The following is a 17,159-nucleotide window of genomic DNA, read 5'->3' as shown; positions in this document are numbered from 1 at the left end:
GAGACAATGCAAGAAAAATGCCATTACTGGTATTTGTAGTTCAGATGAAATGCCATTAATCTTTCTATTGCTTTCACCCAGAAACAAACAAAACTCTCCATTTCAGATGACAACAAAGATAAAGAGTTATTTACTGAACATTTGTATCATTATTCGATTTATGCAGGGAATCACATAAGAGATCCTCAGCACAACACTATTTTTCTTAAATTAGCCATATTTTCTTATGCTCCGCACTGATCCTAGCTCTCAACCCTTGTTTCAAAGGGAACAATTTTTTTCTCATCTGATTCGTCCCTTTAAAAAATTCCCTAAATCACACAGGTTCAAGCAGCTGGACCAATTCATTTTAAAGCATTCAGAAAAACAGTAACGTTTTTGCCAAAAAGAGCGGAAGGTTCTCAGATAAATGTGTATTTCCCATATTTTATATGAGTACTGGCCCCTCACCGTGCTGTCAGGACAGAGCAGGGACCCAAAGGGAGCCTCTGTGACCTGTACTGTACTGTGAAGGCTTTCACAGAATCGCACAGCACCTGAGCTCAGATATCACATTACAGAAAACTGAAGAAACTCTCCGGAGAACTAAATGAAGAAGCATCACAAGAACTCGACCGCAGGTGCGCATATCTCTGGCAGTTTCAACTCTTGCAGTGTCAAACACCTGTCTCGGCTTCACTGCCCCTTGCTGGAGTTCCTGCTTACCCTGGAGATGGTCAGCGGCATGTTGAAGTCTTTGCCCCCCTGCAGTCTGAAGCCCCACGGCGCTGGGCCAGCCAAGGACACACTGTAGGTGGTGCTCATGATTGCTGCACGGCGCGCTCTCCTTTCCCAGATCCAAAACCCCGCTTCCTGTAAAGAAGAAGACCGCTTTACTACTGTGATTCAATCCACTTTCGCCTCCTTCTCTTTTCCGCTCTCAGGTGCCTGTTTTGGCCTGAACAATGACGGAGGCATGCAGAGACACAACCGCAACAGCTCCCCAGCCCCAAGGCAGACACGCCTCTCTGCCCAGCATGCTCACCGGATCCCAGCAGGACTGTTTTCTAAAATAACAGCTTACTGGAGAACCATACACATTCTGTTGCATTGTTTTATGGACATAGTGGGCATGCTAGTTAAGAATTCATACAGTTTTATTTCACTGCTTCCTCTGAAACTGCTGCTATACTTCTACTATTACTTTCGCAAATGACTATAATGGAAACTACTAGAAAACCCAGCAAACGTGTTACTCCTTCAGCACCAAACAGCATAGCACATTTTCTAAACAAATTTCAAACACAACTTGATTCAATTGGCTACTTTAAGCCAGATAATGTCTGAGATGTAGAACCAGTCATGCAATACAGAATGAAGTCATGAAGTCATCCCATCTCTCCTTGTCGTCATATGCAGGCAGCCTAACCAATTTAAAACATGTCTAAAACTGATTTTAAATCCAAATCGGAGTTAAGCAAAGTTAAAAACTTTTACCTTTAAAGTCCAATCCCTTAACAGCTGGCTAATTGGTTTGTCCACAGCCCACAATTCCCCTGTGACCACAGAGACAGCAGTGTCAGCTGAACAGAGTGCTCTCGCTATTTATACGGCCGACCAAGCCATAAGCTTACACTGGTATTTCAGGAATTGACTACGAGCGAGTGTGCCGGGTTTAAGGTGGAACCCAGCACAAAACAAAAGACACCAGTGTAAACATTCCCAATGCAGAGATTAAAGGCTCAAGCTGGTTTTCCACACAGGCAGTTCACTAAAACTGGAGGATTCTGTTTGCTCTCGAATTACTAGGCCCTCTTCCAGGCCAATATAGTCTTTTTCATAGTCAGCAGCCAAAAATGGAAAGCAAAGATGATCAACCATCATTGGGGATTCAGACATACTGCTTTTGTGAATTTCACAGCAGGAGCAGCACAAAACAGCATGGCATTGTTTGTTTTCACTGTTCTGTGAGCAATCCGAACCCCACTCACACCTATCTGAAACTGAGTTACAATGTGTTTAAGACTTTCCTTTAAATATCACTACATACTTGCAGACTAGCAAGGCCTAAAGCTGAATTATTCCAATTAAGTTTTATAAAGCACTGTTTTATTAAAATATGAATATTACCAAGGTTTAATATCTAAAGACAGGAGAAACACAATAACATCTATATTAAGATAACATTAATATAAAAGGATCAAGAACATTAACTATTTTTATGTACTAATAAAAAATAGGCAAGTATACTTAAAGAATTGTGCTTGAAACAATGAAGACATGAGATGCACATGATGAGTAACATCTCTGAGGTACAAAGATAGCATCTGGAACATGTATAACGTTATTTATGCATCAAAGTCTGATTTACTGTATGTTGTAAGACAAAAAGAAAAAAATATCACTTTGGCAAATATCTAGATCTAAAATCACACAAAATCATATCCAGCAGTCATATCCAGCATTGTCGATAAACCAGCAGTCACAGAAAATTGTGTGATATAATGTCACATACAATATGCAAATATAAAATTAACCATTGCATTTCTCAGTGACTCAGCTCAAGACCAGATGGCCATAGAGAAGTACCGTGTTCGAAGGATGTGGTAAAAGGTGATTCAAGACGCTAAACTGAACAAGAGCCGCTGGAGGGCAATACGGTGAACTTAGTAGCAGATTCCTGGCTCAAGCCTCATCTCCCCACCTCAAGCTCCATCACAGGGATCACAGGTACTGACTCATTCTGTGTCACCTTGAAAAAATAACTTCACATGCTGTGCCTCTTCACATGCTGTGTTTTGGCTGACATAAAAAAACAGATCAAGGTGTACTGTATCATAAGTGACTTTCCAGAAACAAGTGCTGACAGATCTGTCCCTGATAGCTGCGAGTCGCTCCGGATAAAAAGGATCTTCCAATTAGAGCCATGTTTTCATGAAGTAAACATATTACAAATATAACGTGCTTTCTGACTGTCCATAACAGCTATTCATTCTATGCTATGCAACGACATTGCTGTAACTATTCCTTATACTAGGTCCTATTAGGGAGACCCAAGAATTACAGTACTGTACTGGAAAAGTCCTACAGCCTAGCAACTCTTGATTGACAGATGGTGCAAGGGCCTCCTCACAGAGACAGAATTGAAAGAGGCTGACTAGGGTGTATGAGGAGGTACCCGGTCTGTCATTGGTACCCTGCATCAGAATCACTGTATGAACAGAGAATAAGACATCCATGCTTCACTGGGCATGTCTTCAAGGACAAAATCCTGAATGTTGAACAGCCTGAGACACTTCCAAACTGGAGTTTATTAATCTTTATTTTTACTGGACATGTCTGTTTCAAAAGACATTTTTTTTTAACATTTGATCAAGACATGCAGTAGATGCCAAATACAGATTACAACCCAAGAAATGGGTAGGAGGGCTACACTGAAAATGGTCCCCCTTTGTTGAAACAAAGGTAGGTTTGCTCCAGTGATGCTAGCAGCCAATTAAAAGAATGATACTTTAGGCAAATCATTCAACAACCCTCCAGCTATGTTATTGCATTGACACAATAAAGGCTGATTGACTGTTTCTTATTTTTATAGTGCATGGTCTGTATGAGGTCAGACTCATAATACTTTAATTTTCTAGGTGGGTCAGGGCTGGCTGGTTCATCAGACAGGTCTTGTTGTTTGTGTGGAAACAACAGACCTTGTTTGTGTAATGTGCTCTGTGCTCTGCTCATTGTGTCCAAGGCTTGGTTTGAAGGTTTCAAGGATGTCTCCTGCTTCTGGGAGCAGGGATGGGGAGGCACTCCAGTCAGGTGATTACTCTGGCTAAGCTGTCAGAGGCGCCAGTGAAAGCTGGAAGCCTTACATTTCTGGGGAGGGAGGGGCGTTGAAACAGCCAGATGAGCTGCTGGCATGTTGGGAGATGTTTAGAAACCTTCCATTGGTAAATTTTACCTCAAATTACATTCAAGTCCTACACTGCCATTCCAGCAAGATCATTCTTGTGCCTGACAATGCCTGGGGAAGGTTTGGAAAAACAAAAGATTTCTCTTTTCCGGTTTCCCATCCCAGGTTCCCTAGTAAATTTCAGCTGTACATCCAGATATTTGCTTAGAAGTGTAAACATAGTGGCAGAACTCCACCACCATACAGTCAGGGTTATAGTAGTAATTCAAGCAAATTGAAGTAAATATGAAAGCCTATTTTAATTAAAACATCTCTTAAACATATTAAGTTGTTTGCTTTTTCCACAAATTCTTTTCCAGCATTCACAATTTCTGGAAGAACTACATCCTTTATGCTGAAGAAGTACAACTTGCTGCTCTAATGTTCGTAACGTAACGGTAGTCTTGAACAGGAAAACCAGCACATAGCACAATGAGGTCAGACATCAATCAATGACAGTATGTAGTAGGAGCTCATTTATTCTTCTAGCTGATGTCTTTATCTAAGCAATTAACCACAGAAAAACAACATTACAAAAACACTAAATTCAGAGACAAAGAAATAAGATAATAAAAGTAATATGAATCAGAAAAAATGTGATACTGAGGTGTAATATACAGGTAGGTTCTGAAAGCAAAGGCAATAAAAACAAAAATAAACCACTGCTGTGTGCAAGATGGACCTGCAGAACAAACGTTTTTTTCCAGAGATACATGTTCTTGTGATGCAGTTTATGTTTACCTGTATCTATGTGACAAAAAGATAGACTACTGGACAAAACACATCCAAGAGACCTTCCTCAAAGACAAACATTGTGCACTGCTCAGATACTGCCTCCTGTAGCCTACAGATACCTTGCTTTCAGGAAAAAGCTGAAAAAAATCTTCAGTCATCTTCGAGCTAAGAAGCTGAGTCAGGAAGATATTGGACAGATAAATACAATATACAGAAATACAGGAAAGAGTGTAGGAAAAATCTGCCATGGAATATGAGGCTTCTGTCCTGACTTTCCTATGGTATTGTGAAAGACCTAAAGCAGGGGCCACAGAAACAGCAGACCTGGATGCTTTGACAATAGTCCTTTTCACCTGGCACGGTCACAAAGCAGTCAGACACACCAAGAACATTAGGGTGTATAAGAGAATGAACATAACCAAAGTATAAAAAGTCTGTGTCATGAACCTTTAAATTAAAGAAATGTCAAACAAATGCAAATTCCATGTGCATTAACTATGGTTTATTTGGGCTTCTCCGAATTGATAACCTGCCTGCATCCTGTCATGGACTGGTTGAGACCCTTCAAGGCTGTCGGTCTTCAGCTGTATGAGCAAATCACCTCATTGCTATGCTGTGCCTCTCCCAGAAAATACTCTTCAGATAATCCAATAACTGTGCACAGCCCTACTGAGTTTTTTGTTAAATCACCTGGAACAATGTTATGTCAAACAAAAGCAGCCATTCCATGACACAACAGGTGAGCCTGTCTCACATTTCAATGAACCTGGTCACCTGGGGTGGTTCTTGATAGGAAAGCCCCGTCATACAGCACCTCAAGGGCTTCAATAGCTCAGAAGGTACGTAGATAAAGTTACAGTATAAACAGATCCAGCGATAGTTGCAATTTGAAAAACAGTAAGCTTTCAGAAACAATTTCCTTGGTGATTTTGACAGAGAATGATGGACATTTGCTTGCATCCAGAATTTAAGGGGAGAGATGTTTTATTGTTGAAATTGTGTACTTAAATCAGATTCATTTTTATGCAAAACATATAAAGATACCATAATTGTAGGTCCTTCAAATACTGTAATCGTTAACAATCGTAGAATATTGCAACTGGAGGCTTATGTATAGTTACTGTACTTACAAATACTTCTCTATAGCACACTCCTGTGTTTTCAAAATTAAAAACCACCTAAATGTGTCTTTCAGGAACTGACAAAATAAGTTAACAGTTTACCCCAGAATATATAAAATTTGAAATCTCCTGAAACTGCTGACACACTTCAAAGGTTCAAGATCAAATAAATTTGCTTAAACAAATTAAAAGATGAAATAATCTGAAGATCAGTCAGTATAGCCCATTTTAAGTCTGGAACTGCTGATCAAGTGAATCTGCAGCTGGAAAAGTGTATCCACCTCATAAAAACAGAATGATACAATGTTGGTGTATTAAATTGACCTTTGGTCTGGCACAGGAACACACAGTAGGTGTTTCATAATCTAAATCTAGGCTCACTTTCCAGAAAGGGCATTTGAAAATGAAATATTGTCCCTTAAAAGACACTCTGAATAATCTCTGTGAGATTCTGACTCTGAGAGATTCTGAATCTCTGAGAATAAGTCTGAAATATCTTCACCCATTAACCTGATGGTCATCATTACACAATAATATTATTATTATTATTATTGCTTACATATGGTGCTTTTCTGGACACTCCACTCAAAGCACAATGTGCAGCATCCACCTGGATGATGCAACGGCAGCCATAGTGCGCCAGAATGTTCACCACACATCAGCTATCACTGGGGAGGAGAGCAGAGTAATGAAGTCAGTTCATAGATGGGGATTATTAGGAGGCCATGATTGGCAAAGGCCAAGGGGAATTTTGGCCAGGACACCGGGGTTACACCCCTACTCTTTTCGAGAAACGTCCTGGGATTTTTAATGACCACAGAGAGTCAGGGCTTCTATACTCTATACTCTATACTCTATACTGGGGCATTAGGACCCACATGGACCACAGGGTGAGCGCCCCCTGCTGGGTACTAAATGGGTACTACAATAATATATTGCATAATGTACTTTCAAAAAGAAAGAATTTTTACCAATCTAGACAATCTAAATGAAATTGTGTCTTTCCATGGAGTGGAATCAACCATTGTGAAGTGGCCTGTAAACTACAGAGATCTTTAAGCCTTTTACTGTATAAAAAGTTTCAATTGAACAACCACCCAGGAAATCTAGAACTAAATAAACTGGAAGTGTCATTTCCATTGACCTCTGTGGTACTGTACCTGACTGCACATAGTAGGTCAACCGAGGGTAATAACTGTTGGTAATTAGATCAAACAGTGTCTCTGATTAAACATGCCGATTATAGTTAAGACAAGGTGGAAATATTTTAGGTTATGTTTCTGTTACACTAACCTTAAAAATATTAACAATGGAAAAACACTCCTTTGTTTTAAGAAGAAGGTGCTCACTACTCTGTAATTGCATGTTAGAAATCATCTGTAGGACAGGATTTGTGCAGTTATTTGCTTAAGCTCCCTCAAGGAAAATGGCCCTTGTCCAACAAACACAACACAAACTCTGGGGTTAACCACCACATCAGACATAATGACATCAGTCTGGGTGTTTGAGACCCTCAAGATTTTACAGCAAATAACTCCAGGAATCTGTCCTAGGATTCTCACGGGACTTTCAGTCCTTACAGTATATCTGAACATCCATAAATACCTCTATACTTCAGCTTTTATATACTGTTACAGCTTTAGGTGACTGAGAATTGTCTCCTAGCTTTTAGATAAAGTTTGTGACATGTGGCAGAGTAAACACTTCTGGCTTCAAAGCACAGCAGGACAGAAACACAAAATGTAAGATCACATTAAGAGCACAGAGGCAGAAACAAGAAGGACAGGAGAAGAATAGAGAGAAAAGGTGCTGGAACATGAAGCTTGCGCCAGGCAAGAGCCCCTACTCCATGATCATCCAAACAAAACCTGACTGGAGCGAAGTATTTGAGCCTTGCTAGAGAGAGTATACTATTCTGTGTTTTTAGGGAACTTTGGTTTCCTGGGTAAAAGATACCGGAGTTAGAAATGTCTTTCCTGCTTGGGGTGCATTTTTAGAATAGGGAGATAGGCTCCCATTTATTTTGTGGCATTCAGGGTGTAGAGGGAGAGATTTAACTACAGAATGCATCGCATTTATTTAGAGGTCAGCTTATCTCTTATTTGGCCTCTATAGGTATTATTTAAGAGTTTCATACTTAGTAGAAGTCTGGGGGGTTTTCTGGGTGATTAGGATGTTAGACCTCTGAAAATACATATAATATAATATATATATAATATAAATCCTGGTCTGTAAATACTATACATAGAGTAACTTGTGTGTTGTATATTTTATTGTGTGTAGTGTAGTTTGTGTCTTGTCAATGTTAATAAACATTTACTTAACCAAGTGTCTATGTTATTACTCTTTTCACCAAAGCTGTGCCAGAGAACAAAGCATTCACATACCTCTAATTATACCATCTGCTTGGGTATATTATAGAGAAACCACTTACACGTACAAGTTGGGGGTTATGAATAATTTTTATACTTATTGATTAAACCGCTCTGTCAATAACAGATTTGTACTATTTTTGTAACCCCCCATTTGTAACAATACCTTTTCATTCTGCAAACACTACGCTTAAGATGATAGTTATTAAAACATTTTTGATATGCAGATACATCCATATGAAAGTCCATGACAATATATACACTAATGTGATACAAACACGTAAGAGACATCATTATACTGAATATTCCAGATATTCTGCTCAGAGATTACAGTCAATGGAGGCCAGAGCAGAGGTGATGTCTTCTGAGTTTGCTATTGTCTCCCAAATCAGACAGATCAGAAGACACTGAATTGAGATGTGCTGCATTAATAGTATTTTTTCGTTGAAAGGTTGCCATTCAACATTCTAGCAAAATGTTGTTCCATAATTTGTTCCATTATAACACAATGAAATGAAACAGAACTTCCAAGTGGCTTTTTCTAGCATTTTGTGCTTTGCAAGTTGTTTCCCCCCAGGGATTTTTTTTAATAAACCTTCTTTTTCTCAGTTTTAAGGTAATAAATATTATTTTGCTTCCCTGTGGTTTACCTTAAGCTAGTTGTGACAGTCATTATCACAATGCAAAGGAGATTTGACAGCTATTTAAGAGGACCACAAGAGTGTTTGACTAATTCCTCAAGGGAAATGATGCAGACAGACGACTGTGTCAGAAAGTCCAGACATGTCTGCTGAAGACAGTAAATCTCTCAGTGACTGAAATCAACCGACTAAATAACTGAAACAACTGTCTCATGTCTCACTAACCAGGAATGAGGTCCAGAAAAGTCAGAAACTTCAAAGCTAAAAGTTAATGTCAAGGTTAGTAACATTAATCTGGGCTTATATGTTTAAAAGTGAGAGGGCTGCTGGGGTCTTCCTGCGAATTTCGTCATGGCTGAAGAGCAGAATATTAACAAGCTCTGAACTATTAGGAACCTTGAAGGCCCCTGCTCTACTGTATGTAAATTTCTTCTGAAGCCTCCAGGAAACAATGTGCGACACAAAGTAGAAATTGTTTCTACTACTAAAAAGTAACTAAAACTCAGAATGTTTCAGAATAGTGAATCCATCATTATTAAATAATGAGTTTCATTCTGCTTTTCAGGGTTACGCATGCACTGCTTTAGCAGACCAGACAGTATAAGCTAGATTGTGAAACATATTAAATAATGTGAATTGAAAAGAGACAATATTAAACCAGAGTCAGGGGCTCACCAGTGGCTCAGCAGGGATAAGCACACATTCTGATACTGAGTTCAAACCCGATTCATGCCTTTAGCTTTCTGCAACTGTGATTCCCGAACTGCCACTGTGCAGGTAGATTATGATCAAGTGATGTCTTGTCGCGATTAAATGCTCCTCTCCAGATCCTCTCAGTTGGGCCTTCTCATCGATCCCCATTGATCTTGGCAAGGAGTCGTGATCTGGTCTCCCAGGTGTGTCCAGGTTAGAAATGTCTAACGAGAACCCCAGAGAGCAAGCTACAGTATGTTGATTTAGCCCAGCCTCACAGCGACATTACAAAGATGTTGTTCTATTGACAAAGGGGCCACAAGATTCCTTTCTCCATTTTTCTTTCTTGATTTTCACCAAGTTTGACATTCAGTGGGTCAAATTCATCACCTGTGCTCAATCAACTCAAACCAATTCAGTGATTATGCAAGTCACTTGAGTGTTTCATTGGTAAGTCATGAATGATCAATTATTAAAGCAAATCCCCAAAAGTCATAAGCAAAATCCAAACGCTGTAAACTTTATTTTAATAAAAATGCACAAGGATACAGTAGCTTCAACACTATTCACCCCCTTTTAAATGATGCCCCCATTTTGTTGAGTTGCCAATGACATTAACATTTTCTGCAAATATTTTTAATCAAAACCTGTGAGAAACAGTTTGAATGGGCAGACTGAACAGATTTATTATGAAAGAAGAAGAACATCAAGAAAAACTGCAAAGAAAAATCCCTTTGCCTTCTAGTATTTCAGGAAACCCAAGGCCATACAGTACTGAACACTGTTCTCTAAGTAGAACAGCATTTTAATCCCATTTAACACTAAATTTCCATCATCTGACCAGCTTTTACAGAGAGGATCTATTCAAGTTACATTTTTAGCAGCCAAGATTTACAGTGGAAAAAATTCAAAGTGTTCTAATTATAGAGGGGCTTCTCATTGACAACCAGATCTCTAAAAACACAGGCAAGCCCACGGACACTGGTCTGGGCTCACGAGTCAGACTGCTCTCCACTTCCTATCCAAACAGTTGTCTCGGTATCCAGAGATAAAAGGAGCCGGATGGCAGGAACTGGGAAAGTTTAATCTTTCTGCATAACAGCTACGTAATAATATTAGACGAAGTCATGGTCAAAAGAACCAATACAGAACAGACCATGAACCCTCTAAGCACCACTGCCAAAGAATTGTTCACAGAAAAAAAATTAAAAATAATAACTAAGCAATGATAATTCTGAAAAAATGTTGACCTTCAGACAAAGTCTACCTAAAACAAAATATTGATGATAATGCTGTACTGCAGATTGCCAAATAAATGCTACAGAGACTCATCCCCTTTACACACTTTCAATCGTGAAGCAGAAAAGCAATACAGAATACTGTGCTGTTTTTCTTGAACTTCCCACATCACTCGAAACAGAGCTCAACAATGCTCAGCAAGAACCTTAGAACTGCCCCTGCCACACATCAAACCTGGAACCGGTCACCGTGCAGCAGGCATCAGGTCCTTTTCCTTTGGAATAAAGGCTCCTTTATAAATTCTACAAGCAGGATGGCTCCTAAATTCACATACATAGAAACACTGGCCCACGTAACAGAGAGAGCAGGGCAGCTCCATCAGGCGTCCATTCCACATACAAGCTGACAGCACCATGCACGGAACATGCTTTCCTCTGCCATACTTTCGAGAGGAGCTGCATATTAACAGAGATAAAAACAGCCAACTTCTGTATCATTGTTTCCCCTAGCCCTGTTAGTTGATTACAGCTCCCATCTGTAGTTCTCTTGCTGCTAATTCTGTACTGTGTCTGTTCAAGCAAAGAGAAGCTACAACTCTCAAAGTGAAAGGGGTTCATTAACTGGGGCCACACAGAGGGCCAGCAGCATGACAACTGAACACCACACAAGTGACACATCTGGTCGCCACAGAGTCGTCTTGGAAAAAAAATGTAAGCTCTTACAAAACAAGACATGAATGTGTAAGACAGATAACCTCCAGCTTTACTTGTAAGCACAGAAATTTGAGCTACTGATTTCACACATTTACAAATAACTCCGTACTGTGAAATTCATCATAATACAGTACCTCTCAATAAATGGCATCAGAACAAATGTGCGACATGTGAAATCTGGTATTTGAGATAAAGTACTTTCAGGGGCCTGATGGATTATTACTTAAAAGATGCAACACTAATCCTGAAAGACCTTAAAAATGTGAAAAGGCTGAAAAAGATTTTGGTAATGCTTTATCTGAAGGTTTCTGCATAACAGCTTCAGAATTCCCTCATACAGGAACATGCAAATGATGTACATGTATATAAGAGGTCATGCTGAAAAGAGAAGAGAGAAAACACAACATTTTGGCTGAGGAGCCTTCTTCAGGTATGAGCGAAGGCTTCTCAGCTTAAACGTTGTGTTTTCTCTCTTCTCTTTTCAGCATGGAATAAACCTATTACTTGCACCTTTACAGACTACGCATGCTGACGCAGCTACCCACCTGAACTGCTATGAGAGGTCATGACATTTGTCTTAGCATTGTTTCTTGCTTTTAGTATAACGGGATGCTAAAATTAATGTTATGACCTCTTACACACGTTTGTTCATGTTCCTGTAAAACACTATTCATGTGATCATAACACCTTGTGTAACAGTTATGAAGGGACTAATAAGCCATTATGCACCAACATTCGAATAAAACATTACCAAGATTTTGATTTCTAACGTTTGTCCTCTCCTTTCATATTTCTGAGACGCTGTGCCAAACGAAGCACTCCAGCTTCAGAGAAAGAACAAAGGTCCTTGGGTTCCTATTTTGTTTCGTGCTGCAGCTGTTCAGTGCTCCAGCGAGTCAAGCTAATGCTGAATGTGTTTCTTTCTTCTCTGGGGCTGCAGCCAGCTTCCTAGTTTTATTAGTGGCTCTCAGGAGTGGTGCTCAGGATTACATGTGCATCTCCAGTTTCTGTCTGGAATGGAGGTACTTCTGGATTTCAAATGGGATAATACTGGCAGGTTTTTATCAGAGCTCTTCACAAGCCAGTACTCTCTGTAGGAGGCACACATGATAAACGGCTGTGGCCTGCACTGAATAAGAGGCTGAATGTTGAGCAAGGATCCAGCTCAAATAAGTAAATTTCAAAACCTTATTGTTTATTTGGCTAGACCAGGAGACACTTAGAAGAATCCATACACTGCAGGAGGTATTTTGTCAGTTAGAGGAAAAAAAAGCTGATAACCCCTCAGTACAGTACCTTCTGTGAAAATCCACACTGATACAGAACTGCATTCTCTACAGTGCATGTCAACCAATGGCCTCAGAACTGAATCAGACTGCCAGCAGCTACTCTTTACAGTAATTAGCTACAAAGCCTGACCTGACAGTGGAACAGATCAGACTTCATTCTGGTGATACTGGGACAGGATTGAACTCTTTTCATTGTGAAATATATGCAAATCCAATCAACGGGATAACTGTATTAAATGTTTGAATTACACTTCTTTTCACTGGTCTAAGCACTTGCAGGGTGATTTTAGATAGAGCTTAATAACTCTATATTCTTTAGAATGTTGGTAGAGGTTGCTTCTATATAGAAAGACAAGAAGGTTGTCAGTTAAGTCATGCAAAATTAGAACACAAGCACAAATCTTAGAAATGAGAGGAGGCCATTCAGTGTTTGGTAGTTTATTACCTTAGTGAAACTAAACTAAGAACATAAGACAGCTTGCAAAAGAGGAAGCCAAAACATACCACTGCTTTGTGTAGCTGGAGGTCTAAAAATTGAAAATAAATGTTCAATTGTCAATTCTGGAGTGATGTTTAAGGTTAGTTAAGGTTCTTATTAAGGCAGAATATTACTTTCATGTGGCTTCTTTTCAATCTTAATTCAACTGACCTTCTGTATGCAACTCTACTTACTATTATCTATCTACTTTACTGTCTGATTTAATGACCGCACAAAAGGCTTCAGAATATAGCACAAGTGTTAAAAAAAAGTATAAAAAGGGGGCCGAAATCCTTTGTTGAACATGAGTTAACATACTTATCACCGTTGGCCTTACTGGTGAAGATTTGACTGGCATGTGGTAAAACTGACTTGGTCATTTGTATCTTTCACAGTTTAATAAGTATGCAAATATAAACACAAAACACAAAACAAAAACACAAGAAAAATTACAAACAAGAGAAAACCATTGGGGGCATTCAAATATCTGTTTTCAGTAGCTAACTGACCCAGGTTTTCATCCATGAAGGAAGCAGGGTATCAATTTCAACAATATTGGTGGGCCACTTGTTTCAAACTCCTAAAAGCATTTGTGTAAAGAAGTGCCTACTGTCCTAGTTTTACATGTTCTTTCATGGGTATTGTACAAGTGTAAAATGTCAGTGGTTTTGTAAGCCACAGTATGCTTATACTGTATGCAAGTGACTTGCACCTGTAGGTACTGCAGACCTATCAGATTTTGTTGATGCGGTCATTATATAAAGGAAAGTTCTCCATAAAGGCAGTCAGGTCCAGTGGATCAGTACTACCTTTCTCAGCCCAAGTTCACAACCCTACATCTGCCTTAACTTTTGTCAATGTTCATAAGCACTCACAAAAATGAGCAGTGTCAATCTCAAGTAATGTACAGTAACATGCAAACAGGCCATCAAATGACCCATGACCCAATGGTCATTGCTTTTGTACATTCGATTTATTTGTGAAATCGAGCTACAACACTTTTATGAAAAACCACTGCAAACTTCAAAATAGGAAATGTATTACCTTTACGCATGACCTTAACAAATAACACTTTTAAATCAGATAGGCAACATGAAAGAAGCACATAGCCAAAAATTATCAGTATAACATGCCTGTAATTTTGGAGAAATTTAGTGTTGTTTACACAACTGAGTGAATTATAACATCAACACATAGACTATTGTTTATCGTGCAGTTGCATATGGAAAGATGATGACAAACCACAATTCCTCACTTCTATAACACAATGATCCTAAACACATTTCCCCAAGATGTTTGAGCTGAGTTTCAAATGACTTCCATGTAAGATATGTGAACAAGAATCACTTATGTAGTAAACAAACACATATGTGTGTGAAAAAGCTCAATAAACACATTTTGTGTTCCAATAAATTTGGACACAACAATTTTACAAATTGATCCTGGAATTAAATAACCGCTGCATTACAAAGCAGTAATGGAAAAAACCTGCAGGCACTTATAGTACAAACAGGTACTGTACTGATGCACTACAAGGCAGATGCCTGCATATATACATAATTTTAACTTCACATCCCTGTCCAGGCTCATGTGCTGAAAATAAACTAAGAAGCATGAAATATCCAGCACTTGGTTGGCTGTAAGAGTCAAAGCCTCAGAAAGCCTTAAAAAGATCACATCTCTTCAACTGAGATGTTATTCATCAACAAAATGGTGTCTTAAAAAGAAGGAGAGAAAGCAGAGTTCTGCAGTATATGTACTGTATATAGTCTTTTTCCAATACGCCTGACAGTTTAATTTCTTAGGAGTTCTTTATTTAAAGTTGTACTCATTAATATTTCAGTAAAAGCTGCATCTTCAGAAACCTCTCAAGATTGCACACTAAGAGATGAGACATTGTAATGGATCCAGTGCCCAAAACCTCACCAATTGGCTTTCCAGCATTGTGCAAAGTTTCCTTTCCACTCACATTCATCTTGCAGTTGGTTATTGGCAGGCATGTGGTTCCTCTTTTCCAATTGCCCAGTTCCCCTGGCCCAATATCAGTCTGTAATCTGGTCGAGCCACTCATACTGTAGTTCTCGGTCAACTCTTGTCTTCCATTTCTAAATCATAGGACCTTCAATGTACTGTAACAGGGCATTGTATCTGTCTCAGCCACAAGATGTCCTGAGTAAATCCTTACAAATGAGGAACCTCATTCCAAAGTTTGGACCACAGTTTAAATTCTCCTCCAAGAGCGTAAGCATGTGGGTCTCTGTGAAGAGTAGCAAGTTAAAAGTGACAACTGCAACTGGCATTATTTCTGCTGCTGAATCCCTGACTCAATTACTCAGTTGTTCCATTTACAAAGTCACTACTCTGAATTTTCAAAAACTGCACTGCTGGTAAAAACAAATCAGAACACAGACACCTTGAAGTCACAGGTATTTCCCTCATTCTGCTCTGTTCAAAAACAAACTACAAAGCTAGTCTCCAAAATCAAAGGAAAACAATTACAAACAATCCTACTGAAAAATGGAGGAGAAATGTGCATTACCTGGTCCGCTGTACTGTCTCAGCAGACCCACTGTTGAAAAGCACTGACTTTACACAACAAGACTTGAGATGAAAATCACCCTCTCTATTCCGGGATGCGCCTGCCTCCGAGGTACCACTGGATAACCACTACAATAACAACAACAGTAACAGTATCACAGTACTGTACGTTCTGCTAGTCTAGGTGAATCGCTGAACCTGCTTATATGGTGATTACAAACTAAAGAAAGCTATGAGTAAATATATCATGCTTTTTTTTTTCATAGGGCGTTTTGTAACATTTGTTACTGGTGGGTGATAAATCGTCTCACCGCCCAACATTTCAGACTGCTGCAACACCGAAGAGGAAGTTGGAGGATTCATACAACTGTTGTGTGACTACACAGCTACTTGCGCTTTGATCGTGTTATTAACATACAGTATGCTGTACAAAACTCGGTAGGCAGCTATTTTTAAAGTACATTTCATGATTACTATTTTGTACCTTGCAACCAACTAAAACACAGTTTTAAAAGGGACAAGGAGCGCTTTTAAATATCTGTAGCTAGCTGACGTTAAACGTATTTATTATATTACTTTAAAAAAGCGTACTCATTGCTCAAGGTCCAGGATCATGATCTGTAATGTTTTGCGGATGTACTGTATACCGTCTAATCAGAGCGAGACACCGACTCGTGTCCCTGCTTGCACCGGCGCACCCTGCCCTCGCCCAGTTTAGCCAGATTGCAAACAAAACCACCACGAGAAAAAAAAATCTCACCTAAAACCAGGTAACGTTAATCTGCGACACTACGTCAAACAGATGTTAAATGTATTTAAGATTAACAACGTTAGTAACAAACAGGAAAAATGGTGAAAGAAGAGCCCAGTTGTGTCTAGCCGAAGGATAATTTGTCCTTTCAAGCGACAAAAGCGGAAAGAGGTCCGCACACACTTATACGAAACTGTAAAATACAATTAACAACTCGGAGAGTTTCATTCCCCTAGCTAGGCTGCACTTGCTACTGAGCTCAGCCTTGTTAATGCTGCCCTGTAACGCCCCGGTGTGTTCAGTCAACGTGCAGCAAAGTTTCAAGACCAAGAACTTGTGCGTAGTCCCAAATGGTAGCCGTTAGCTTCAAAGAGATTTTTATCCTGTACCTTCCCTTATTGTGTTACAGTGTCGCCGTTCCCCTTTCACTCACCTTTGTCTGTGTATCTGGGTCTCCGTCCGGCTGACAGTTAACAGCTCCTCCGCGGCTGACGGTCTCAGAGCAGTTTGACTTCCGCCTCAGCCTGTACTCCTCTCTGCGCCCTGCAGGAGGAGTGGCGTCTCAGCTCAGGGGCCGGACCCTGCCGGACGTAGAACCCGGTGCCGGAGCTGCGCGGAAATGCATTTTCTGTTGTCTGCAGTTGCATAGTTCTGACAGAAAGTA

At 39.6% G+C, this 17,159-nt stretch overlaps 1 protein-coding gene across 11 annotated transcripts in view; it reads right to left on the bottom strand.

The window, feature by feature from the left end:
* LOC148838161 (PDZ and LIM domain protein 5-like) overlaps window positions 1-17,024 on the bottom strand; it is a 126,748-nt gene extending 109,724 nt beyond the window's left edge. For 9 of the 11 annotated variants that reach the window (XM_088910846.1, XM_088910853.1, XM_088910852.1 and 6 more), the window contains exons 1-2: window positions 1,477-1,554; window positions 706-852 (exon numbers count right to left, since the gene is read on the bottom strand). In XM_088910846.1, the coding sequence (XP_088766972.1) occupies window positions 706-804 (99 nt within the window). In that variant the 5' untranslated portion in view covers window positions 805-852; window positions 1,477-1,554. Of the gene's footprint in view, window positions 1-705; window positions 853-1,476; window positions 1,555-16,928 lie in introns of those variants that run through there. The other 2 variants (XM_088910847.1, XM_088910850.1) reach the window with 1 other exon arrangement.
* Window positions 17,025-17,159: the final 135 nt, after the last annotated feature.

This window comes from Atractosteus spatula, chromosome 3 (assembly GCF_055471065.1).
Source record: "Atractosteus spatula isolate fAtrSpa1 chromosome 3, fAtrSpa1.hap1, whole genome shotgun sequence".
Lineage (NCBI taxonomy): Eukaryota > Metazoa > Chordata > Actinopteri > Semionotiformes > Lepisosteidae > Atractosteus > Atractosteus spatula.
Note: the sequence above shows the minus strand (reverse complement) of the source record. Positions and strands in the feature narration are given on the sequence as shown.